The following is a 25,834-nucleotide window of genomic DNA, read 5'->3' as shown; positions in this document are numbered from 1 at the left end:
AAAAATAAACATTTTTCAACATTACTACAGTTACTCTATTTTCTGCCACACAACTGAAGCAATATGGTATAAGTGCAAAGAATGAGAAGAAACATGGGTTAGAAAACTTAACTGTCAACAGTAGGTGTGTAGCTATGGGCTAGCCAGTTTACATCTCTGGTACTCAATTTCTTAAGCTGTAAAATTACTAATACCTGTAGTACCTACCTAAGAGAGTTGTAAGATGTGACATGTTGTATGTAAAGCACTGTATACTTATCAAAATTGTCATTATTATGCTATCATTGATATTATACTATGAGTTAATCCTTTTACAATCCTTCTAAGGTAGACAAGTTAACTCTCCTTGAACTCTTTCTTTAATTTCATTTGTTAAAAGCTTTTGATTATTCAGGTTAATACAGGAGAGGAGGATGTTGGATAAACTAAAATGGATGATTATCCAAAAATATTTGATATTTGATTTTTTAATGCATCTTATAACTAAGCCAAGTTATAATGCATTTTGTGTAATTATGTTTTCTTCAGCCAAATAGCAGTAGAATTAAATTACAAAGAATACACTGGGAAAAAAAAGTTTTGTAATATAGATGTTTTGAAGCATATAGTCTAGAAATATTTCGCTAATTTTAATTTTCATAATTTTATAAATTTGTTTTAATAAAAACATTTTTGAACACATCATATGCAAAGGGAAATGAATAATCCAGTGTTTATGCTTTTTTGGGTTCTTTCCTATTTTGCCTTTCTTTGTTTTGACCTAGATTGTATGATATTTACCTTGTAGAATCAGGTTGGTAATAACAAACTCTTTATACTTTTATCCAACTTCTCTTCAAGTTCCCATACCACACTATTCCAAACATTGCAGCCAACTAAAAAAAATTCCAAAACTCAAACAATACTTCAAAACAAGAATGTATACAAAATTTTTGAGAGCTTGTAGGGAAAAATACTGTTCTGGGTTCAAAGCACTTTTTTTCTCTTGACAATTGATGGTAAAGAGCATATATTCATCTTTGTTTCATCTAGTCTTACAAAACTAATCCTAATATTCTATTATATTATTAAAAAGATGAGTATTTCCTTTGGAATTTCTTAACTAGACTTAAATTAGGTTGTCTTCCTAGAGCACATTCATGTTTTTAGTGGGGGATAAGAGCCGAGTGGGAGGAGTAGGATGAGAAGTAATAGGGAAAAATGAATACCAGAGAACCTGAGTGTGATAATATTTTTAGCAAACAATTCAGAATTGGGTTGTCTTCATATAGATAATTCTGGGTTAACTGTCTGTATTTCTGCCTTTTCCATTATTTTAAAAACGTGAAGTAGGAATCTATTCCTACATATTCCTACAAATCTGCAATTGTGATTATGAACCAAGCTAGAGAATACAGCTATTATTATTTTGAGAAATAATTTTTGTTTAATTTTTGAGGAAAATTTGAACAGCTTTTTTTTTTTCTCCTGAGTAACTTAACTTCTGCCATTAATATTTATTTACTGGCAGTGAAAGGCATCATAAGAGTAATGGATACAGAGCTGATCTTGAAGTTAGAAAGTTAGGAAATTATAGTTAAATTTATGCTTCTGCTATATACTATGATCCTGACTAAGTCACATAATTTCTCAGTGACTGTGAACTTATTTTAAATAATTTATTTTCCCCCCAATTACACGTGAAGATAATTTCTAACATTCATTTTTAAAATTTTGAATTCCAAATTTTCTTCTCCCTTCCTGTGTCCCCTTCCTGAGATGGTAAGCATTTTGATATGGGTTATAGATGTGCAGTCATGCAAAATCATGGTAGTCCTGCAGTGGAAGGAGAAACAGATTTAAAGGGGGAAAAAATCCCTTTAGACAATTTTTTATTAACATATTGAGTAGAATAGCTAAAGAAATACATTGGTAAGATGTTGCCTTCACCAGAATTTCTATCAGTGAAATACAAGTTTGAAACAGATTGGACCAATAATGATTATAGATAGTACTATTACTTAACAAAAAAAAAAAAAGAGGAGGCAACCCAAGGTGGTATTGGAAGCTATCATCGCAGATGCCCACTTTCTCATCTCTAACTCGAGTAAGTCTGTACATTCAGTACCATCGGTGATTGAAATGAGAAAGATCTGGGCTTCTACAGACAGTTCTCTCCAGCAGACTGTGATCGAGAAGGGGGTGTCCTATAGACTTTGAATGTATAATCTCTGTAAGTCCAACATATAGAATCCCTCTCCCTTTAAGGTAGTGCTCAAGCACCATAGTCTGCATGAAGCCTTTCCAGGCTCCCCTCAACTTTGAATGTTCCCTCCTCTCTGCAACTACCTTATATTTAATTCCTTTGTAAATTATTTTTATTTATTTTAAACTTATGCTGTGTGTGCTTATGTACTTATTGTTTTCCCAATAGAATATAAACTCTTTGTGAGTAGGATTGTCTTATTCTTTGTACTAGAATCCCCAGTTTCTGACATCATTGTGCCTTGCACATAGGTTTTTAATAAACATTTGTTGATTGTTTCCTATTTACCACCTTGTCAGGTTATTGGCTTGTCACTATTTACAGATTTCATTGCTATATAAAAGGACTAGTGATAGTTTTTGGGGGGAGGGCTTCCTGAAATATTTTGTATCTTGATTAATTATGATATCTATTTCCTTATTTGAAGTCCCTCTATTCTGCAATATTTTATTATATCTAGAAGTTCGGTTAGTTCTTTTAATAATTGTGAGTATTCTGCCAACTGGCCACAAGATGGGGATCTTGTCTTTTTCTTTCAAGTTACTATAATGTTTAGTTGAAATCTTCATTTATAAATGATGTAAAGATTATTTTGTCAGAGAGCCATGTGGGTAGAGAAAGGGCAATAAGATGATGCCTCTATCTGATTAAATGTAGCTGACATCTCTTTGAATTCTGTTTGGCTTTTTTTTTTTTAATCCATCAATATAAATTTCAATCAATAAATGAATATTACACATACTCAGTTATCAGTTTTGGATATCTTTTATTGGCTGCTTTCAAGAAGCTCAGGATCTGGTAATAAGGTTTCCATATGGGGAAAGTTAAATTTTTTTAAAAATAGAATAGCAAGATAGAGGGATCTAAAATCTGATCATTGGGAGAGGACAAAAAAAATAAAAAGAGAAGGTGCAAAGTAACTGAAAATGCCATTCAGAGAAAAGAGCAGGAGGCAGTTTTTGTTTGCTTCGAGAGTTTGGTAAGAAATTGCCAAATTCCAATTATATTAAGGAGAAAAAAATCGGGATGCTATGAATAAATGGCCATTAGCTTAGTCAACAGATGTCTTCACTTGCCATGAGAGCTGCTATGAAGAGCAATAGACTACACAGAGGTTCTCATTTCCTTTAAGTATGTAGAGGAAGGGCAATTTTGCAATGACCAGATCAGGTGCTGTGTTAATGTTTTTTTATTGCCAAGTAACAAATAGATTAATAAGATATTGATTGGTTTCCTTTTTAGAGTAGTGAGGTGAAAAAGCTGGAGGAACTCTTCTTTATAGATAACAGGGATAATTAAATATTCATTGAAAGAAGTGCTTTTTGAGAAAATCAGTTTGGTTCATTTTGAAAGACATTTAGGATACAGAAACAAAAATGTAACATTTGCCACAGTGAAGGAACATGTAGTGTTCATGAAACTATTGTTCATGCATAAATGATCATTGGTGGAGGTAACTGTTGCCAGTATAAATCTTTCAAGTTCAGATACTAGAGTTAGGTACACAAAGAAAGGACAGTAATAGAGAAGCAAAAATTTACAGGACATAATATTTAAAGAGACCAAGCAATAAAATCCATGTCCTTCAATACACAGGTAAAAATACACCAAATATAGCAATAATAAAACAAGGACTAATCATCCTAATGTGACAAGAAAATTTAGACCTAATAAATAATGTATCCTTAAGAGTAAGTAAAATGGGATTAATGTCTGGAATGTGGCCAGAGAAGAGTATATCAGATTAAAAAGATACAGAATATATAAAAAGGGCAGTGGAATAGAATTTTACATATATATTTAAATTTACAATTATATTTTTAGTTCCAAGTCTCTCCCTTCCTCTTCTCATTGAAAAAATGAAAATAGTATTTTTCAGAAGATATGTTCTTGTGGTGAAATCTAGCAACTAAAGAATATAGTAAGAAATCACTGGAGTAAAAAATGAATGCATATTATCAGTGTGTAATGTAGACAACCTGAATAGAAGGAAATAGTTATATTTAGGAAATCACATCAACCTGACATGGTATAGTAGAGATAGGAATTTAAGCTATCAGAATATCTACTGGAACTCTGTCAAATGGAGAAAGTCTGATACGTTTTCATGTGCCTTTGTGATCCTTTCTTAAAAGATCAAGGAAGTAATTAAAACATCTACTTATTCCATATCTGATTCTGACCACCAAATGGCTTTTGAAATAGAACTGCTGAGAATCTTGAGGGAAAATGACCATCCCATTTTATAATTTCTGATAGAGGAAGAGTCAAACAAATAAGTCTGATGTGTGCTGTAGATTTGGGGGAAAACAGATTTCAGAGGTTACAGGGAAAAAAATAAGCAGGATTTCAAGGATTCATTCTAGAGGGCAAGTCAGTTTAGGAAAAATAGAAAACCATGGAGACAAAAAAGAGAGAATTGGGGAAGAAAAGAAAATGCTTCTTAAAAATGGCTATGGGGCATTCATCCCTACAGTTAATGTTTATGCACAGTTTATGAAGAAGATTGCAGTCAGGGAAAGTATGAGAGGGGATGAATCCAAGTGTTATTTTAGAGTGTTATGTCAAGTACTCAAGTCCAGAATCAACTAAAGGGAGGGGTAAGTGCTCAGAATAAGAGAGAGAGCTTTTTAATCTATATTTAGGGGCAAGAGAAAGGCCAAAGATAATATCACTGCTAGTGGAAGATGGATTGGTAATGCACAATGAAAAGAAGGTAAACCTACAATAATTAGAGAATCATAGTTTTAGAGATATAAGGGACCTTAAAGGTGAGAGTTTCAGCCCCTTCATTTTATAGATGAGGAAATTTAGGGAACCTTGCTATAAGTGAATTCATATACTTGAATGACTGTTATGTAAATATTGTCTGACTCCATGTACTTAAATTTTACCCTTTCATTTTACAAATGAAGAAACAGGATTCCAAGTTATGTTAAAAGTTTGAAAAATGAATTATACATGTTCTGCTTTATCCCCACAGAGCAAGACTGAAAATTGAATGGAGTTGAGGCATTGATTTAGAGATGACATGATAGAAAACTTTTAAATGATTCAAAAAGTGTAAAAGTTGAGTAGGTTACATTGGGAGTGAGTGAGTTTTATTCACTAGAAGTTTGGATATTGTAAAAGGGATTCCTTTCTGGGTATAAAGTATGTTGAACTAGATGTCCTCTGAGACGTCAACAATTTCACGATTGACTCATAAGTGGTGTTGAGTTCTTATTGTTAAACATTCTTTAACGTCATTCAGAGAATCCTTTTTTTCCTTAGGGTTAGTATCATCAGGTCTGGTAGTTTTGCTTGAGATTTTTTAGAAATATATATACACATATACATATATATTTGTATAAATATATTAGTATAAAAAGTATATATATACACATGTGTGTATATATTTATACAATTTTTAAATAAAATTTTTATATATACTATGAAATATCAGTTAAGTACAATTGTTTGGGGAATGCTGTGTGTTTAATAATGGAAGATCATTTCTCTTCAAATTAGAATCACTGATAAATTCTTGACTTGCCTTACTGAAATTTCATCTTTGAGAGAGCAGAGGATAAGATGAGGAAGCTGCTGTTTTGCCCTTAATATTCTAGTCATTGAAATAGAGTTCCTAGAAATCTAGCAGTAGATTATACAGTAGCAGTAGATATACAAGGTTATAGAAACCTTGGGAAATAATGATGATGTCATCTGAAGTTCATGATTACAAAGAAAGAAAACTTAGGATTATTTATTAGACATGGTTGTAGGCTGTGGTGGGAAAAAAGTAGGAACATGAATCTTTGGCTAGAAATTTTGAAAGAAAATATTTTTTCCATAAATTAGGAGGTTCTAAAAAGTGAAATTTTGACAGTATGATTGAAAGTAATCCCAATTAGGGAAAAGTTGGAGAAAGTTATATAAAATAATTTCTTTTGTTCTGCAGAAAATTTGCCTAGCATTAGAAAGAACTTGTACAAAAAATTGACTTAAAAGTATAGTAAAGTGGTAAGAACCCTAATAGTATTATGAATAGTGTTAGAATTAACCAAAATTTGCCAAAAATATTAAAGACAAAAACCTTTTTTGGAACAAGAACAGCAGGGAAGAGATTATTTAGAAGAGATGGTGTAATATTAACAGATGACAAAAAGAAGGCAAAGCTACTTATCTTCTCTTGTTCTATATTCTCTGGTTGGGAGCAACTTGGAAAGGGGTAGGGGGAAAAATCTTAAAAGTGGAATTGAAGTCTGAAATGGGTTATGAGAAGAAAAAAAGTAGCTTTTTTAGTATTAAGAGACAAATTACATTCCAGTGTACTGAAATGACTTGTACATGTCAGAAAAACTCCTATAGTAATCTGGAGAAATAATTGTGAGTGGGAGAGATGTCAAAGGGCTAGAAATAAACAAATACTGTTAATTTGGTAGAAAAGGTGGATACTAGAAACAATGGATAAGCCTTATGTTGCTTCCTGGCAAAAGTCTAGATTATATTATGTTTGAAATCTGTGTGAACATTTAGAAAAGAAAAAAGATAGTGGATAAGGAGAAGAAATCCCATATAACTAATATAATTTCCTTTTATGTTAAGGTTATTAGACTGGTAGATTGGGAATGCCACAAACACAGTTTATCTTGATTTTAGCAAGATAATTGACAGTCTCTTATGATACCTCAAGACAAGATGAAGAAAGTAGGGTGAATGATAGTATCTTTAGGTGCATTTACACTATTTTAACATGTGAATTTAAATAAAGTTGATTAGGATTTGTCTTTTTTTTTGCTGAGTCAATTGGGGTTGTGACTTGCCCAGGGTCACAGAGCTAGAACATGTTAAATGTTTGAGACCAGATTTGAACTCAGGTCTTCCTGACTTCAGGGCTAGTGCTCTATCCACTGTGCCACTGCCCTAGGATTTCAGCTTTGATAAAGGAAATCTGGTTTATTTTTACCATATTAGCAGTTTGATGAAGACATAGAAGTTGTTTGACATAAATTTGCCAGAATCGGTAGTCTAGGAGTAGCCACTAATGTGATAGATAAAAGAATTAAGACTTAAAGTGATCTTGACAGGCTGGAATGATGGAATGAAATCAATATGATGAAAATTTACAGAAATAAATCTAGCATCTTTCATGTATGCTGCTTAACCTATCAGTTGAACAGAGATGATGGCAGCCACCCAGAGTGACAGAAGTTTCCAGGAGAAAGATACTTGATTCTTTATATTCTTTCAGTATTAATAAGCAATGGGGATATACAGTCTCTGGTCATTTTCAATATCAGGTTTAAATCATGGAGAATTACATTACCACTGTCGCCTGTTTTGCTTGGATTTTGTATGGGTTATATTGTTCAGGTCTGGGCTATATTTTCGACAAGAAAATGTTCAGAGGATAGTAACCAAGATAGTGAGAGTTTTGAAGAGGAAAGATTTGAGAATTTGTCTTGTGAAGACAAGTGTCTTTGTTTTACTTGCCTTGTTTTGTCTAGTTTGAATACTATGTCTGATGAACTGTTAAGAGAATTAATTGGTTATGGTTCCCAATTCATTAATAGAGAGATGGTCTATTCTTCTCAGAGGGAAAACAAAATTTTTATTTTTAGTGCTAACTATCTCTAAGAAAGAGTCCAAATCTCATAAACTTAAGAACATTCAAGCTTAAAAGAGTTTAGATCGTATGCGCTATAAAACAATTAGGTGGCGCAGTTGATGGAGTTAAATTTTGGACAACCTGAATTCAAATCTTTCAGATTTGAACTGAGTTGAATCAAGTGATCCCTGGGCAAGGCAACTCAGCCTTGGTTTCCTCATCTCCAAATTTAGGATTATAATACCATTTACTTCCTAGATTTATTGAGTCAAAATGAGATTGAGCATGTGTAATAAACTTGATAAATTTCTAAAAAAAAAGGTTATATTCTCCACAATGAGAGCCAACACATGCAAGCATTTAGGGCAGTCACCAAGGTTGGGAGAAAATCCCTACCTGGAGAAAAGTAGACAGAATTAGAATATTTGATCCAAACTAACATCTACAGAAGACAAGGCCAGATTGGAAGCAGAATGTTTTAACAATGTTGGGTTATAAGGGGTTTAAAACAGATGTAGAAGCTGGAGGCAAGAAACAGGTTTTTGAATGCATAGGATCAAGGCCAGCTACCAGGAGTATTCCCATTCTGTGTCCTCAAACCTCTGGGCTTTTATAGTGATATTGCCATTCTCTGCTTTGTAATGATGTGTTGTTATAAACCAGTCTCAGCATTAATCCTGCATACAAAGCCATGACACCAGGCCACAGATCCAAGGATAGTAGTAATTTTAGTGAGGACACTTAGACCTATGGAAGGAGTTTTGTTTCACCTTTTTGTCAATTAGTAGCAGAGGCATAGTTACAGTTTCCATTTCCTGATTTTCAATCTAGTACTTTTTTCTATATTCTATGGTACTCATCTTCGTTTTTCTTACTAATATTGTTTTATTAGGAAAGGTTCTTGGGTGAACTAGGAATTGCTATGATACATAAAAGATACCTTAGAAGTTCCCATCTATTGCAGGAACTTACTCTTGCACACCAATGACATAATTGCTGACCTATTCTAAACATCTTCCATGTGCTCATGGGAGGAGTGAATGAAGTTTAGATGGTTCTATTTTGATCAAGTGCTGAATACAGTACATCTAGGATTCCCATATAAAATCTATGTTTTAAAAGGGTGCAGTCAGATTCTGTATTAATAATTGCAGACATCAAGTGAATCATAAAAATCTAAGTTTCATTGCCTTTGATTTGCTTTCAGAAAATGCTGGCATCTTTTAAGACACTGTCTTGAGTGCCATGTTATTTGCAACATCACTTTTTAGAATGTTGTTTGGAAGAAGAATGTCTCTGGATTCCAAGGTCATATGCTCACAACTAACTTAGGTCTCTGAAGAAGTAAAGTTTTCTGAGAAACAGGAATATTTCTTATTTCAGTCTCACGATGATAATTCAGCAACTGTACTCAAATTACCTAATTGAGCTCTTTTCCTTCATTGAAAGTTGCATATGAATAAAAACTTATTATTTCTACTGGTCCTTTTTGAGGACCAGTAATTTATTCTATAGAGGTAGTAGCAAAAGGTACACCCAAAAGAATGAAGGGCAGAAGACCTAGAATATTATCTCCATCTAGCCATTTATGCACTATATAGTCCTAGGGTATTGACTTCTTTTTGAGAATGTGACAGCTACTTATGAAGCACTAATGATGGAAAATAACATTTTGACTACTTTTTTTTTTCAATTTCATATTTTTGTTCTGGAGACAATATCAAAGAGGACAATAGTACTTGCTATATTGAGTTCCCAGGTTTGCCGTCAAATTCAAATTAAATAAAACACCTTCTAAAGCTCTATCAATGGTATTTGCTGCTATTATTATTAGAGATGGATTATGAAAAGCTATGCTCATCAAATGTCATCTCTAGCATAACTAGAATTTAGAAAGCCTTGGAGTGCAGACCAGGCAATGAATTATATGTCCTCTATTTGACTGCTAGCCTTATTTCAAGGAAAATCAGTAGCAATGTTTTGACCAAGTGATGAAATTTTTTTGGCCTTAGCAGTTCATAAATCAACCTATTAAGAATATGGATGGATTGTGTATATTTCTCTCTTAGTGGAGGAAATTCCTTCACTGATAAAATCTCACAGATCTTTTGATATATAGAGAAAAAAATTAAGGCAGAAATGTATACCTTATGTATATTCTACATCTACTTAAAATCACAGTGCTTGTTGGGATGTTTTTCCAAGAAGTTGAACTCATTTTAGTTTGAGATTGGGAAGGGGTATTGACAGAATCAGCACTCATAAAATACAGGCATCTTTGAATCCAGAAGTCCTAGGTGCAAGTCTTGACCACAGTACCATTTATTTGTGTGAACACAAGCAAAGTGCTTGACCTCTTTAAGTATCCCTCTAATATTAAAAGCCACAGAAAAGTTGATTGGCATGAAATGATGAATTGCATGGAAGCAATGAATAGACCTTTCTTCAATGGTTTGAAAATCCCAATCTCCATCTGCTCCATAGGCCTACTTCCCTTCTCTTTCTTACTTTACTTATGAAATCAATAAAGTATAGCATATTTTGTATAATTCATATTGCTATGGAAAATCACTTTCTTTCAGGATTGAGCATTTTGCCAAACTATACAGCCAAAAACTTGGCATCAAGACTGATGTTCTTTTGAAGACTTTATGGGGAGATTATTACCTAAATACAAAATCAAAGAAGATTATGAAAGCTGACCAGGTAAATATAATAAGGTCAAGCCTTACTTTGTAGTGAGAATTACTATTGCTAAATTAAAGAAAATTAAATCTTTTAAGGTTTTCTACCAATATTTATTCCACCATATATTCAATATATATTCTACCAATACCAATACCATAAGCAATAGCTGATACTTAATATTCTTCCTTATTCAATATAGTATGGAAATTATGATCTTAATAATTTTTCAACACATGTAGCACAAATATCAGTAATATTCTCTTTATGTTCATTTATGCCATTTTGCAAATTTGGATTTCAGAGATAAAATTGTAATGTTGAACATTGAAGAAAATTATGTCTTTATTCAAACAGTCACAGAAAGTGTAGCATATAACATTTTGATATTTAGCTGCATTCTTTCCCTTTGAATATCTTATATCATTTAAAAGCTGTAATATACTTAATTCATCTTTCATTCATGCTGCTCATGTCATAAAAGTTTTTTCTTCTTCAAAGTTGGTTAATGCTTAAAAGCTTTCTTTCCCAATTTTTGTGCTTTAGATAAAATTTTTTATTGACCTTTAAAGCTTATATGGCATAACATCTCATTTCCTCATAGTTTGGAGTTAAGAGATTCAGGTTCAAGTCCTGGTTCTTGTGTGACTTCCCCTTTCTGGTCTCTGTATAAAGTCAGAAGTTTGGACTTTTAGACTTTTATCTCTTAGAGATCTGAAAAAAACTATTGACTATTGTTAAGGTCACTTAGCTACGCAAGAGCTCTGGGGAAATCATAGAGAACCACACATTTTATAAATCAAAGATTGTGTATTTGCCATTTATCATACATGTCTCAGCAATCTGGGGCCACTTAATGTAGTAGGGCAAACATTCTTTGGCATTTCATTGGTCCCTATGGGACTCTGTTATAATGCAATACAGTATTTACTATTCATAATGACAGTCCTGAGTTATAAAGAAAATGCTAAGGTATGTTTAATATACTCTATATAAAAAGTAAGGAAGTGAATATGACTTTGTAGAAAGAATTCCATATGAAGGAACTACTCAAGCAGAATTAAAACAGAAACTACCTTGGCATCTGTACTGGGTAAGAGATAATGCTTCTATTGAACATTTGTGGCAAGAGCAGTGGAAGTAGCCATAGAAATTAATGTTGTTTGAATTGAATTGAAATGGCAGCATTAATGGTGGAGCAGCTGCAAGAGCAGGGTTTCCTTTTTTCATTGGTAAGTATTATTTGTGTTACTGTTTGCCACCATTGGTTTGGATAATTGAAATTGGCTCTGAGTGCTGAACTACAGGTTATGCTAAACTGAAAATTATATTGAGTAAATATTTGCAAACTGATGAGACGTATAGTTGATAAAGAATCAAGTGTGAAATTGAATTGTGTTAAGACATCTGTCAAATGTTCAAGATCTTGACAGACAATCTGGTGGAGACCAGAGAGCACAGACATCAGCACACATGGATGGGAATTCTGGCTTTAGCACTTGCTAGATTGGTGACTGTGACCAAATCAGTTCGTCTCTTTATGCCTTCGTTTCACCTGTAAAATGAGGGTTAATAGCCTTTCCACATTATCGGGACTGTGTAGAAAGCCTTTTGGGAAACATAAAAGTGGTATATAAATGTGAGTTATTATCGTTCTAATCATATATATTCTTTCTTACAGACAAAAGGAAAGAAACCTTTATTTGTACAGTTGGTCCTGGAAAATATATGGAGTCTCTATGAAGCAGTCTTGAAAAAGTAAGATTATAATATAGTTTGATATTCTGATCAATTCTGTTTAGGTGGCATACTAATCTTAGGCACTTCTTATGCTTCAGGAAGAGTGCAGTTGACAAGGAATGGATATAGATGTTTTCAACAGATTCGATTGGAGTTGGTGAACCGAACATTATTGTTAATATTCAGCCCAAGTAAAAATCATGGTTAAAGGATATTATTAGCCAAGATTGTACAAGGTAGAATGGTAACAGTATGATGATAATAGCTTTGTGTTACCAACAGGGCACTAAAAGATAAATTGAGTCATGGGAAGTCAGTTTCTGTGAGAAAAAAAAATTGACATCTATGCCCATTATAAGACTAATTTAATAAAATTTGCCTTCAGTAAATGGATGTTGTTGATAATGTAGTTTGTCATGAAAGACTTGGAATCTCCCATTTTGAAAATTAAAAAAAGAAAGAACAGGTTGTTTTTGCACTATGGCAACAATACCTCTCCTAGTCTTTTATTGGAAAAATAAAAGTTGGAAACAATAGCCAATTTAATTTTACTTCTGTTTCTGTGTGTATAGAAATATAATCTCGTGTTTTTGTTTTCTTGAACAATTGTAGGGATAAAGAAAAAATTGATAAAATAGTAAGTTCGTTGGGATTAAAAATTGGAGCTCGAGAGGCACGTCATTCTGACCCTAAAGTTCAGATAAATGCCATTTGCAGCCAATGGCTTCCAATATCAAATAGTGTTCTTGGTATCCTTTTTTGAAATTACCTACTATTGGTAATCCATGAAGACCTTTGAAAAGAAAACTTTTCAAGTTGAAGCTTTTTATGGTAATGTTATGAGCTTTTTTTAAGGCCTTGTGTATGGTATTTGTTTTTCATCTTTAGAGATTATCCTTTTTCCCATAACACTTTAAACTAATTCTAACATGTATAGGGAAAAAGGTGACCTACATTTGTCATATTTATTATCTATAGTTTAATAAAATACTTTTTTTTTTCTTTGGGGGGGGTCACTGGTTAATTTGATAATGGTTTCTACTGGGAATTTGGTTGGTTCCATTTGAATAGCACTGTATCATCAACTGATTACTGTTTACTCTCATGCCTTTTTTCTCTTGTCTGCTCTTAATTGAGCCAGTTAATTAAATACTTTTAAAATGTTTTCCTTTTCTTGGGACTTTAGTAAACAACTTTAGTTGTTTATACTCTGTATGGGTCTGGAAAACTATATACATTTGAATATTTGTAAATAAAATCATAATTACAGTTATGAAGATAGATGTTTCAAAGAAGTCTGTGGTAAATATTTTAAAATGTAGATAATCATGCTCTTAATTTTAAATTCACATTCTTTTGTGTGAGAAAAGTTCATATTCTTTAACTGAGAAGCATAAGCATACAGTGGCTAGAGCTCTGACTGCAAGATCAAGGCTAGGGATATTTTGAGTTTTGCCTCTGATGCTTATCCTGGCCAGATCACCAGCAGCCAATTTATTCCTCAGTGCCTCAGATTATTCTCTAAGGCTAAAAAATCTGCAAAGTAGGTGCCCATTTACATTGGTTTTTCATGAATTCCCTATATTTATTGAAATCAAAGGTCCAGTCTGTATAAAATTTTAAAAAATTATTTTACAGTTTTCTTTAAATGACAAATTATATCTCTATTCTTATTACAACATCATCTTATAATAGCAGCTCTGTGCTTGAGAATTTTGCTCTTTCTGGGGATTATCTAGTACATCTCTCCTAGAAATCTCTAGCTCCGTCATACCTGGCACATTGCATTGTGGTGAAGACCAAAATATATGCAATGTGATTTGCTAACTTTACAGTTACCCTGTAATCTGTCTTATCATCTCTCCTATTCTGCTGATCTTGGTGTATATCATTTGATAAGGAAACTTTTAAAAAATCTAGTACAACCAAACATTTAAAGAACAATTGGCCCCAATGCTATATAAATTATTTGATAAAATAGGGAATGAAGGAGTCCTACCAAATTCCTTCTATGACACAGACATGGTACTGATACCTAAACCAGGTAGGCTGAAAACAGAGAAAGAAAATTATAGACCAATCTCCCTAATGAATATTGATGCTAAAATCTTAAATAAGATATTAGCAAAAAGACTACAGAAAATCATCTCCAAGATAATACACTATGATCAAGTAGGATTTATACCAGGAATGCAGGGCTGGTTCAATATTAGGAAAACTATCAATATAATTGGCCATGTTAATAACCAAATTAACAAAAACCATATGATCATCTCAATAGATGCAGAAAAAGCATTTGACAAAATCCAACATCCATTCCTATTAAAAACACTAGGAATAAATGGACTTTTCCTTAAAAGAATCAACAACATCTATTTAAAATCATCAGTAAGCATCCTATGTAATGGAGACAAACTGCAACCATTCCCAATAAGATCTGGAGTGCAACAAGGTTGCCCACTATCACCGTTACTATTTAATATTGTATTAGAAATGCTAGCTTTGGTAATAAGAGCCGAGAAAGAGATTAAAGGAAGAAGAATAGGCAATGAGGAAGCCAAATTATCACTCTTTGCCGATGACATGATGGTATACTTAGAGAACCCCAGAGATTCTGCTAAAAAGTTATTAGAAATAATCCACAACATTAGCAAAGTTGCTGGTTATAAAATAAACCCACATAAGTCATCAGCATTCTTATATATCACTAACAAAATCCAACAGTCAGAGTTACAAAGAGAAATTCCATTTAAAGTACCTACTGATTATATAAAATATTTAGGAATATATCTGCCAAGGGAAAATCAGAAACTTTATGAGCAAAATTACAGACCACTTTTCACACAAATTAAGTCTCATCTAACCAATTGGAAAAATGTTAAATACTCTTGGATAGGGCGAGCAAATATAATAAAGATGACAAGACAATATTACCAAACTAATCTATTTATTTAGCGCTATACCAATCAGACTCCCAAATAACTATTTTAATGACCTAGAAAAAATAACAACAAAATTCATATGGAAAAACAAAAGGTCAAGAATTTCAAGGGAATTAATGAAAAAAAAAATCAAATGAAAGTGGCTTAGCTGTACCAGATCTAAAATTATATTATAGAGCAGCAGTTACCAAAACCATTTGGTATTGGCTAAGGAATAGATTAGTTGATCAGTGGAATAGATTGAGTTCAAGGGATAAAACAGTCAACAAATATAGCAACCTAGTCTTTGACAAACCCAAAGACCCCAGCTGTTGGGATAAGAACTTACTGTTTGATAAAAATTGCTGGGAAAATTGGAAACTAACATGGCAGAAACTAGGCATTGATCCACACTTAACACCGTACACCAAGATAAGGTCAAAATGGGTTCATGACCTAGGCATAAAGAATGAAATTATTAATAAATTAGAGGAACACAGGATAGTTTACCTCTCAGACCTGTGGAAGGGGAAGGTCTTTATGACCAAAGCAGAACTAGAGATCATTACTGATCACAAAATAGAAAATTTCGATTATACCAAACTGAAAAGTTTTTGTACAAACAAAACTAATGCAGACAAGATTAGAAGGGAAGCAATAAACTGGGAAAATATTTTTACAGTCAAAGGTTCTGATAAAGGCCTCATTTCCAAAATATATAGAGAATTAACTCTAATTTATAAAAAATCAAGCCATTCTCCAATTGAAAAATGGTCAAAGGATATGAACAGACAATTCTCAGATGAAGAAATTGAAACTATTTCTAGTCATATGAAAAGATGCTCCAAGTCATTATTAATCAGAGAAATGCAAATTAAGACAACTCTAAGATACCACTACACACCTGTCAGATTGGCTAAGATGACAGGAAAAAATAATGATGATTGTTGGAGGGGATGCGGGAAAACTGGGACATTGATGCATTGTTGGTGGAGTTGTGAACGAATCCAACCATTTTGGAGAGTAGTTTGGAACTATGCTCAAAAAGTTATCAAACTGTGCATACCCTTTGATCCAGCAGTGTTACTACTGGGATTATATCCCAAAGAGATTATAAAGAAGGGAAAGGGACCTGTATGTGCACGAATGTTTGTGGCAGCCCTTTTTGTAGTGGCTAGAAACTGGAAACTGAATGGATGTCCATCAGTTGGAGAATGGCTGAATAAATTGTGGTATATGAAAATTATGGAATATTACTGTTCTGTAAGAAATGACCAACAGGATGATTTCAGAAAGGCCTGGAGAGACTTACATGAACTGATGCTGAGTGAAATGAGCAGGACCAGGAGATCATTATATACTTCAACAACAATACTAGATGATGACCAGTTCTGATGGATCAGGCCATCCTCAGCAACGAGATCAACCAAATCATTTCTAATGGAGCAGTAATGAACTGAACTAGCTATGCCCAGAAAAATAACTCTGGGAGATGACTAAAAACCATTACATTAAATTCCCAATCCCTATATTTATGCACACATGCATTTTTGATTTCCTTCACAAGCTAATTGTACAATAATTCAGAGCCTGATTCTTTTTGTACAGCAAAATAATGTTTTGGTCATGTATACTTATTGTGTATCTAAGTTATATTTTAATATATTTAACATCTACTGGTCATCCTGCCATCTAGGGGAGGGGGTGGGGGGGGTAAGAGGTGAAAAATTGGAACAAGAGGTTTGGCAATTGTTAATGCTGTAAAGTTACCCATGTATATATCCTGTAAATAAAAGGCTATTAAATAAAAAAAAAAAAAAAAGAAAAAAAATACCTTAGACAGCATAAGTACCATAATAAAAAGAGGCAATAAGAGGAATTATTATTCTAATAACTCCAAAAAAAAGAAAAAATCTAGTACAAACAATTGGGGACAAGTCCTCATGCATTGGCTTTGAATCCTTAACAGTAGGTTTTAGATATGGTATGTCAGAAACTCCCTAGTCCCCTTGACATCCCAGCTGAGCGGGTAGAGAGATTGCTTTGCACTGGAGCAAGGACATTTGATTCTCTTCCACCAGAAACCCAGGAACTAAAGACAGGTAAGTTAACTTAGAAATGATTAAAGCTCATTCTAATGCTACAGGTCCAGGATTTGAAATTCTGGTCACTAGACATTATGTAATTTCACATTTGGATCTAGTCTTGGTAATAATGGTTTTTAAATTCACATGTATTTGAGCTTTGGAACTTTAGGATTAGAATTGCTACATTTATTTGTCTTTGCAGCACCTAGCACTGTGCCTGGTACATCCTAAGAAGTCATGACACGATTGTTGATTGATTGTGGTTGAGCCGATGGTATTCATTTGGGTCTAGTGCCTTTGTCAGTTCTGGTTTTGAATGGATTTTCTCTCTTGAGAGTACAGTCAGTGTTTGAAATCTTTGATTTTGGGCCTATAAGCAAATAACACAACAGTATTGATTGTTTATGGATGACACTGGGGATGTTTAGTAAGCTTAAAATATGATCTGCCATTACTGAAATAATGTTAAACCTGCTCTTGAGAAACACACACATAAGTGTACTTCACCAGAAAAGAGTTCTGAAATGTTCATTGGTAGATTCCTCAAAACTCCATTTAAACACCAGTATACTTTTCCTTCCCATAAAAAACAACTTGCTTTACAGTAATATGAAGTTAGGTGATATTTTTCAAAATTTTAGGTGAAACTCATTTAGACTCTTTTCTTTGGGGGGCAGGGACTTGTTAATCTTAATGTTATGGAAAGTAGATCGTCAGATTGTGTAAATGCAGTGCAGAATAGTTTTTGGTGGGGCATAAAGCTAACTCTTCTCTTGTTACCAAGTTGCTCTGGAAGACTAGCAGAAAAATCATTATTAATAAAAGCACAGGATACAAAATGTTTATAGGTAACCCGCATCAACTTGTACATCTGATGATTGATTACATATACACATTATGGATTACATATTTGAGCAACATATGTAGGAATTACTGTATCATTCCCAGTTTGGGAGCTGGTGCTTCTGGTCTATTAGAACCTTCCTCTCCTGTGAGTGTGGAAATACTCCAGTTACTTCAGCATTACATCATTGGCTTCAGAGCAGTTAGGGATATTTGTTCTAGAACATTAAAATAGTTATTTTTGAAATTGTTTCAAGAGAATTTGGTGCTATTTTCCTATTAACAGTATTCTGCCATAGTTGTATTTCCTGGTATCCCTTGAATGTGAAATTGTAGCATGGAATCATAGGATTATAGTTCTAGAGCTAGAAGGGATGTGTGAGGCTACGGAAGCTTCAAATACTATAGCTTTGGACTATTTAAGGAAGGATTCCTAAGTTTACAGGCTATCCCACCCACACTGCCTGGATACACATTAGCTCTTCTCACGGAGTGTCATTTCTCTGGATAATATGGCCTGCCCTCTCTTGATTTATTATTCCATTTATTCCTTCTATATTTTGAGGAGAAGCAATCCTTAATTCTGGGGCCAATAATCCAACCATTTACTACAAATAATAGGTATACAAATCAGTCATTACAGATTACTTTGATTTTTTTTTTTTTTCTGAGTAAAGAAAGGAAATACTTTTGTTCTCTGGAAAAGCAATCTTTTAAGTGGATTTTAAAAATAATTATTATGATCATGGAATAGTTTTACCTTTAAATGCTGTTTTATTTTAAACCTCACTTGTTCTAAGATTTTTTTTATAGTAGATGAAGAAAAAGTATGACTGTTTCTTATTTATTTAGCTTTTATGAAATGTGGAAGTGACGACACAGCCCCAGTGATCATCTTTGTTTCTAAAATGTTTGCAGTCGATGCAAAAAGTTTGCCTTGTAACAAACCGAGGTAAGTTTCAAAGAGAAATTGGATGTTTCTTCCGGTGGAGTAAGTTAAAATGTAAGTATGTGTGTTGGAGAAGGGGAGGCAGGTTATAACTTTTCCTGACTAGCTCATAATTTATAACCATCAGGAATAAATTAAGGTTCACTCTCAATGACATTTCACTCCTTTTCTTGTAGCATTACCTTTGTAGTTGTGCCATGTACATGATACTGTACTAGTAATTTCTACTGCTATGCTGCTGTTTTCATGTGTCTAGTTATTTAATGTCTGCTTCTTCCTTGCCTAATATCTGTACATATGGATTCCAAAACTAGAATAATGTGCTTATGTGCCCTGTAAAAGATTATATGGTTCTTTCCCTTGCCTTTAAAAACATGTCTCAGAGCATCAGCCCTGGAGTCAGGAGGACCTGAGTTCAAATGTGACCTCAGATACTTGACACTAGTGGTGTGTCCTTGGGCAAGTTGCTTAATTCCAGTTGCCTCACATCAATATCAGCAATACAAAAAGTCTCCTGTATGTTTCTTTCTATTGGAGGTTTTGAGTTGTCAGTCTAGCACGTGAGACTTAACTTTTCACAGAATACCTATATACCACAGAGAACAGAATTTTCTTTCATTAAAAACATTAAAAGCATTTATCAAGTTACTGGAATCCAAGACCTATGCTTTCTTGAGCTATTCCATGCTCTCATTCATTAGAGCAACCTTAAAGTAGTTCAGTAACTTAATCTAAGGCCGCTTTCATCTCTGCTGGCCATCACTTAAGGAAAGAAAACAAAATCATTCCCAAACATTGTGACAAAAATTTTTACCAGTAGCAACAAAGGTGTTATTGGATCTTTTAGCTGAAGTTATCTTTTCCTATATCTAGGAGGAATAAAGTTTATTCCAAGATGGGCAGTTGACTAAACCAAGTTGTGATCAGATCTAGTCAATATCAAAAGAACCAACTATTGTGTCTGTTTATAGCCACTGATAAAACTATTGAGTTTGCATCTTTTTTCTATTAAAACTTACTAATTTAATTTTTAAAGATTGAAACTATTTTATAAAACTCATGATCAAACAAGTAAATGCTATTTTTAAATTGCAGTCAAATTTATTGTGAAGGAATATTGAAGCTTTCTTCTAGTGACTGCATTTTATCATTTTAATTAGAAAAGTATAATTTCTCAAATTATATTAGGCAGCAGCTACTGAAAATTTCACCATTGTGATACAATCATACTAGGCCTTTGATCCCAGTGAACCACTTGAACATGTTAAATGGAGTTTTAAATAGGTTTAACTTCTCTAGGAAATGATACTTTCACATCTGTGGTATGATAAATATTTTGACAGGTCTTTGGTGTACAATGAAAATAGATGCTGTGTGACATTTTGGAAATAATTTGTTTCTTCTCACTAAATTAGGTTTTGTTTTTTTTTTATATATGAACTTGGCAGTTTTAGAAAGGTCTTGAAACAATTTCAGAGCCTCTTGGTTATCCATTGGATCATTGATGTTTATAGTTATTCTATAAGAGATCATAATATAGGTATGCTTTTCTTTATTGTCTGATCTTGTGGACTTTTTTAATATGGTGAAGGGCATTTCATATACTTCATTTTTTAAAAGGACTAGCTTGTAGCTCAGTGAAAGAAGACTGAATTTGGAATCCAAAGGCCTAGCTCAACAGGTTGCTAGGTAAACTAGGACTAATCAGTTAACTTGGTTCAGTTTTCTCATTTGTTAAATAAAGGAATTAGTTGTGATGATTTTGGTCCCCTCCTGCTTGGGTGATGGCAGACTGACTAGAAAGGCAGAGAGGTGTGTGAAAATAGTGCCAGAACTCGAGTCAGAAGTCCAGGGTTCAAATATGTCTCTTACAAGTTGTGTGGTCTTGGACAAGTTCATTTCACCTGTATCTCACTTCAAAATAATGATAATGATCCTGTCTGAGACTGGATTTGAAGTCTCATATAATCTAAGCCTAGCATTCTACGCCCTGGGCCACCTAGTAGCTTCTAAAAGGAGGATAGAATCACAGAATACCAGAGCAACAAGAAGTCTTTAGCACTCCTGTAGTCCCATTTTTCCATTTTAAAAATAAAGAAATGAGGGTACACTGTAAAACAACATATCCAAGATCATATTGCTAAGGAAACAGTAGTCAGAATTTGAAACCAGGTATCCTGACTTCTCACCCATTCTACCTTAGATAGCATTGTCACTCTCAAAAAGATAATTCTACTGAGACTCAAATCAATGAGTATTTGTGAAAGTGCTTTATAACTATAGAGTCTGCTGTGATCCATAGGTTTTCTTATTCTTTTTTCTTTCCTTTCTCCTGTACTTCTCTCATCTTTCTCATATGGCTCAGCATAACTGAGGAAGGTAGTCCAGTTTGCCTAAAACCACTTTTTAAAAGCGTACATGACATCCATCCACTATACTATCTAGCTGCTGCAGTTATATTTGACATAGAATACTTTTCATAAAAGAAGATTTTAATAGTAGAAAAATGTGTTGCAGAATAGGGTGAGGTTTCGTCTTTTTGAGGAAGGAAAGGAGGCTTCGGATGCTGGTGGTAATCTTTATACACTTTGTAATTTTGCTTTAGACCAGCTCATAGTATATTGCAGCTGCAAACAATCTTAAAAACCATTTAATCCAACCCTAGTGTTCACTGGATAGAGCTGGGCCTACTCAGGAAGATCTGTGTTCTAATGTGGCTTTTAGATGCTTAATAGTTTTGTGAACTGGGCAAGTCACTTGACCTCTGTCTGCTTCTGTTTCTTCAAATATCAAATAGAAATAGTAATGGAGCTTTTCTCCCTTTTTTATTTTGTTAGGCTTAAATGAGATAATATTTGTAAAGCATTTAGCGTAGTGCACACTTGGGACTAGAGTTCTTTTCTCAAGAATTCCAGCCTATTGCTTTTTAAATGTATCTGTGCACGTTTTTGCTGTATCTGTGATCTTGTCAACTTGAATACTCTATTGACCACTGCAGATTACAAGCCATTCATGCCTTCTTATCCAATATTATTTTCCTTTCCTTTTTCCATAAGTCTTCCCTAAAGAATCCAACCAGTGGGTGAGGGTGTCCTGTGCAGCATTATGTGACCATCTGTTTTATTTAAGACTGCTGCTGCATCCCAGCTTACTCCTTTGAAGTCCAGTCAGTTCTGGCACAATCTTGCAGCCTTTATAGATTCATAGCCTCCCATTATTTTGGGGGGTCATCTGCAATCCTGAGATTATGTTGCCTCATGAATATATTGTTCCATGACAACATTCCTGGGAATTTAGACTGTCAAAGAGATGTATTTTCATAGCAGTGAATTTAGGATCATTGAACCGTCTCTCAGGAATGATTTAGCTTGACTAGATCCTGGTCAATTCTGACCTCCCCCTCGTTGTCCATCCACAGTGACTCTCCAGAATACATAAGGAATGCTGGATTAGAGTCACCAGACCTGGGATTACTTCCTTCCTCTACCACTTGTACTTGTGAGACCTTTGGATAAGTCTCTTCACCTGGAATTCTTTCCTTATGTATAAAATCGGGGAGTTGATGATGACATTCAAGATACCTTCCAGCTATAAATCTGTGATCATATATACACACTTCAGTAATTGATGGACTGATGTAATTACCTATGATAGCTGTAAGTCAATTGTGATGTAGTCTTCTGCCTGCCCCACTTTTTGGTCCAGACTTGTGATTTCATTGGTTTAGTCAAGTAAGGAACTCCTTTGATTGCTGGGGACACTGAGACAAGGGACTTTCTCATGATCTGACAGCTAGTATACTTCTGAGATAGCACAAGTCTTACTTTTAAGGGCCTTTCACATATCAACCATTACTGGATGTACCATGTAACTTTGGACAAGTAATTTTACTCCCTCTGGAACTAGTTTCTTCTCAAGTCCAAAGAAGAGATTGGACTGGGTTATCTTAAAGTTCTGTCCCATCTGTTAGATTCATTGTTAGTGCTTCATTGGTATTCTCTCAATCTGTCGTGTGTATTATTCTTCTTAAGTAGAAATTTCATATTGAATACTAACACTGCACGTATATACATGCATGTTTTTTAATTGTTTGAAAAATTAAAAGTTGGAAAATATAATAGGTAATATGTATTTGGACTATTCATTTTTGAGTTGTTTTAAGGTCTCTAAAGTTAAAACGAGCCCAAGCCATTTCATGATATGTCTTATTAATAGCAAACATGATAAAAGGCATATAAACTTAAAATGCCTTACTGCCAAGGGATTTTCTTTAGAGACTAGCTGGGCAGATAGTTTTTTGATTCCTTGGGCTAATCTTATAAGTCATCTTCAAATGACCTACCTGACTAGATTATTCTGTGATCAAGTGTCTGTCTAAAACTTTATCAATCTATGTTTAAGACAGTTTTAACTCAAGAGAAGGGAGAAGGAAACATTTTTCTACCAACTCTCATATGATGAAATTTAAAAATGCCCTGCCTGTGTAGCCCTATAGCCAGTTATTCAAAGATCTAAGACTAATGGGCATAAGAATCCTTTTACATTTATATAGTCTTTTGTGACTTTAAAAACCTTATTTCATGTAGAACTTCTTACTTCATCTTTACAACCCTGTAGAAAAGACAGGTGGGGATTATAATGGTCATTATTTAAATTGAGGAAATGGAAGCTCAAGGAATTTTGATCTGAGTTCGGGTCTTCTGGAGCCAACTTCAGCCCATCTTAACTCTCAAGTTTTGGGTTTCTTTTCTTCCCCATCATGTCATCATTGCTTTAGCAAAAGTAGTGACTATATACTTTCACCCAGTATGGAATGGCTGGTTCTAGGCAACCTAGAATGGTCCTGATAAATGCTGATAGCCAGAAAAAGGGAATACAGACTTTATTTTGTACTAAGGAATAAACGTCAATAAATATAACTTTTCCTGAGAGTATGCTTTGGTAAAGGAGCTGAGGAAAAGAGGAAAATCTTGGACCTGTGTAGGGGCTTTAATGACTATACTGCCACAACTACATCTTAATCTTATCTTTACATTATTGTGTCTTAATAAGGCAGTTCTAGTCGATGAATTTTTAAAAAAATCTATTTCATTCCATTTTTTGGTCTACTACCTGTTTTATAGCATTGTTATGAAGATCAAATAAAGGACTAGATGGGAAATGCTTTTCAACTTTAAAGAACTGTTATTAATGTTAATTATTATTACTTCTCCTTTGGTCTGCCTGTCAATAAAGAAGCTTATAAATGGATTTTGTTTATTAAGGTCACTGGTTTGTAGATTTCCTTAGGAATTGTGAACAACCATCCTGGACCATAAAAAAAATTATGTATTTTGCCTCTCTTTTTTGTTGCTGTTTAGTAAGATTTTTCTTTCATGAGAATTTGTATAAAATAGTGGTACAGATTTGCTGGAACCCTTTACCTTTGTTCTCCCAGATTTAAGAAGAGCGTTAGGGTAGTTTTATTATCAAAGAGAGGAAATGGCATCGATAATTGTTACATGGAGAAGACAAAAGTTTTTTGAGTAATATGAATAATACTTCTGGATTACACTAAGCAGTAGACTGATCATATGGATTTTGAAAGCATAAGTAAGTATCTTATAAGTGAACTCAAGGCTTCAGAAAAAGAGGAGACAAAATGGGAACCAAGGACAAATATATGCTATATTACTTGCTTTTCTACACAAAATTATTCTCATTATGCAATTATTCTCATTATGCCTATGAAGCTTGACAATTCTCAAGGAATTTATGCATTGGAAAATAAAAAGGGACTGGAATTGTCTCTAGGCTGATTTTCCCTTTATCAAGAGCTACTATGACTTAAAAACAAAAAACCAAATACCCTTATTACAATATCTGACTGCTCTTAAGCTAGAAGCTTAAGTTCACCTTTCTTCCTTCCTTCCCCACACTGACACCATGAAATAATTACCCTAAAATGCAGTTAAAATAGAATTCAGAATTATTTGAGTTATTTTATTATTTTAGAATTATAAGAGATCATAAAAATACCCACACACATTACAGATGAGACAATGGAGGGCTAAGATGATGCAGGAAAGTGGCACAGCCATGATTCAAATTCATGGCTTCTGACTAAGTTTATGGCTCTTGCTGCTATAACACAACATATTTTGAATACAAGTGCATTCCAGGAAAAAAAAAAAGGTTTATTTGACCAGAATTTTCTGGGTTATTGTCTCAAATCTTTATATTGTGGGAACAGATACATAATAGCTTATTTTTTTTTTTTTCAAACCAGAACACAGTGTACTAGAATCAATAAGAAAATGAGATACTTATAATTCTTTTCATTATAGTACTATTTAAATGCTAGTTATTAGTATTATTAATGCAGTTTTCTTTCTAATAAAATTTCATGCTAAGTAGACCACATCATGTACATATCTTTGTTCTTTATATGTATTATCAACTCTCCTATTCCCTCCCTCATTCCGGGTGGTGTGTTTGGTTGTGGCTCAAGTCCTCCAACATGAGTAGTTCTGGACTCAAGCAAGAATTGGGCAAATACTTTGTTTAATTAAATTTAGTTATTATTTATTGGGCTTTTTGCCTGTTATCCAACCCTGTTGTCTAGATCTTGATCCCTGTTTGTCAAAGTTCTTTTGTCTGGTTTCCTGGCTGACTTTTCTGGAAAGCAAATATTTTGTGTCCTGGGTCTAATTTTCTCACTTCACATGAAATCATAGGCTCATTCTTAGTTTTTTTCTGTCAGTCACCCAACTTGAAACCTCCCCTTTCCCAATT

The 25,834-nt window shown here is 33.7% G+C and overlaps 2 protein-coding genes across 3 annotated transcripts in view; one reads left to right on the top strand and one right to left on the bottom strand.

The window, feature by feature from the left end:
- EFL1 (elongation factor like GTPase 1) overlaps nucleotides 1-25,834 on the top strand; it is a 196,461-nt gene that overhangs the window by 23,352 nt on the left and 147,275 nt on the right. For both annotated transcript variants that reach the window (XM_031955656.1, XM_031955657.1), the window contains 5 exons: nucleotides 10,418-10,541; nucleotides 12,202-12,278; nucleotides 12,873-13,009; nucleotides 17,161-17,283; nucleotides 18,964-19,063. In XM_031955656.1, the coding sequence (XP_031811516.1) occupies nucleotides 10,418-10,541; nucleotides 12,202-12,278; nucleotides 12,873-13,009; nucleotides 17,161-17,283; nucleotides 18,964-19,063 (561 nt within the window). The remainder of the gene's footprint in view (nucleotides 1-10,417; nucleotides 10,542-12,201; nucleotides 12,279-12,872; nucleotides 13,010-17,160; nucleotides 17,284-18,963; nucleotides 19,064-25,834) is intronic.
- The window catches only part of SAXO2 (stabilizer of axonemal microtubules 2), a 90,332-nt gene that overhangs the window by 52,744 nt on the left and 11,754 nt on the right, over nucleotides 1-25,834 (bottom strand). The window lies entirely within an intron of this gene.

This window comes from Sarcophilus harrisii, chromosome 2 (genome assembly GCF_902635505.1).
Source record: "Sarcophilus harrisii chromosome 2, mSarHar1.11, whole genome shotgun sequence".
NCBI classification, from domain to species: domain Eukaryota; kingdom Metazoa; phylum Chordata; class Mammalia; order Dasyuromorphia; family Dasyuridae; genus Sarcophilus; species Sarcophilus harrisii.
This window is presented reverse-complemented; position numbering and strand designations above follow the sequence as displayed.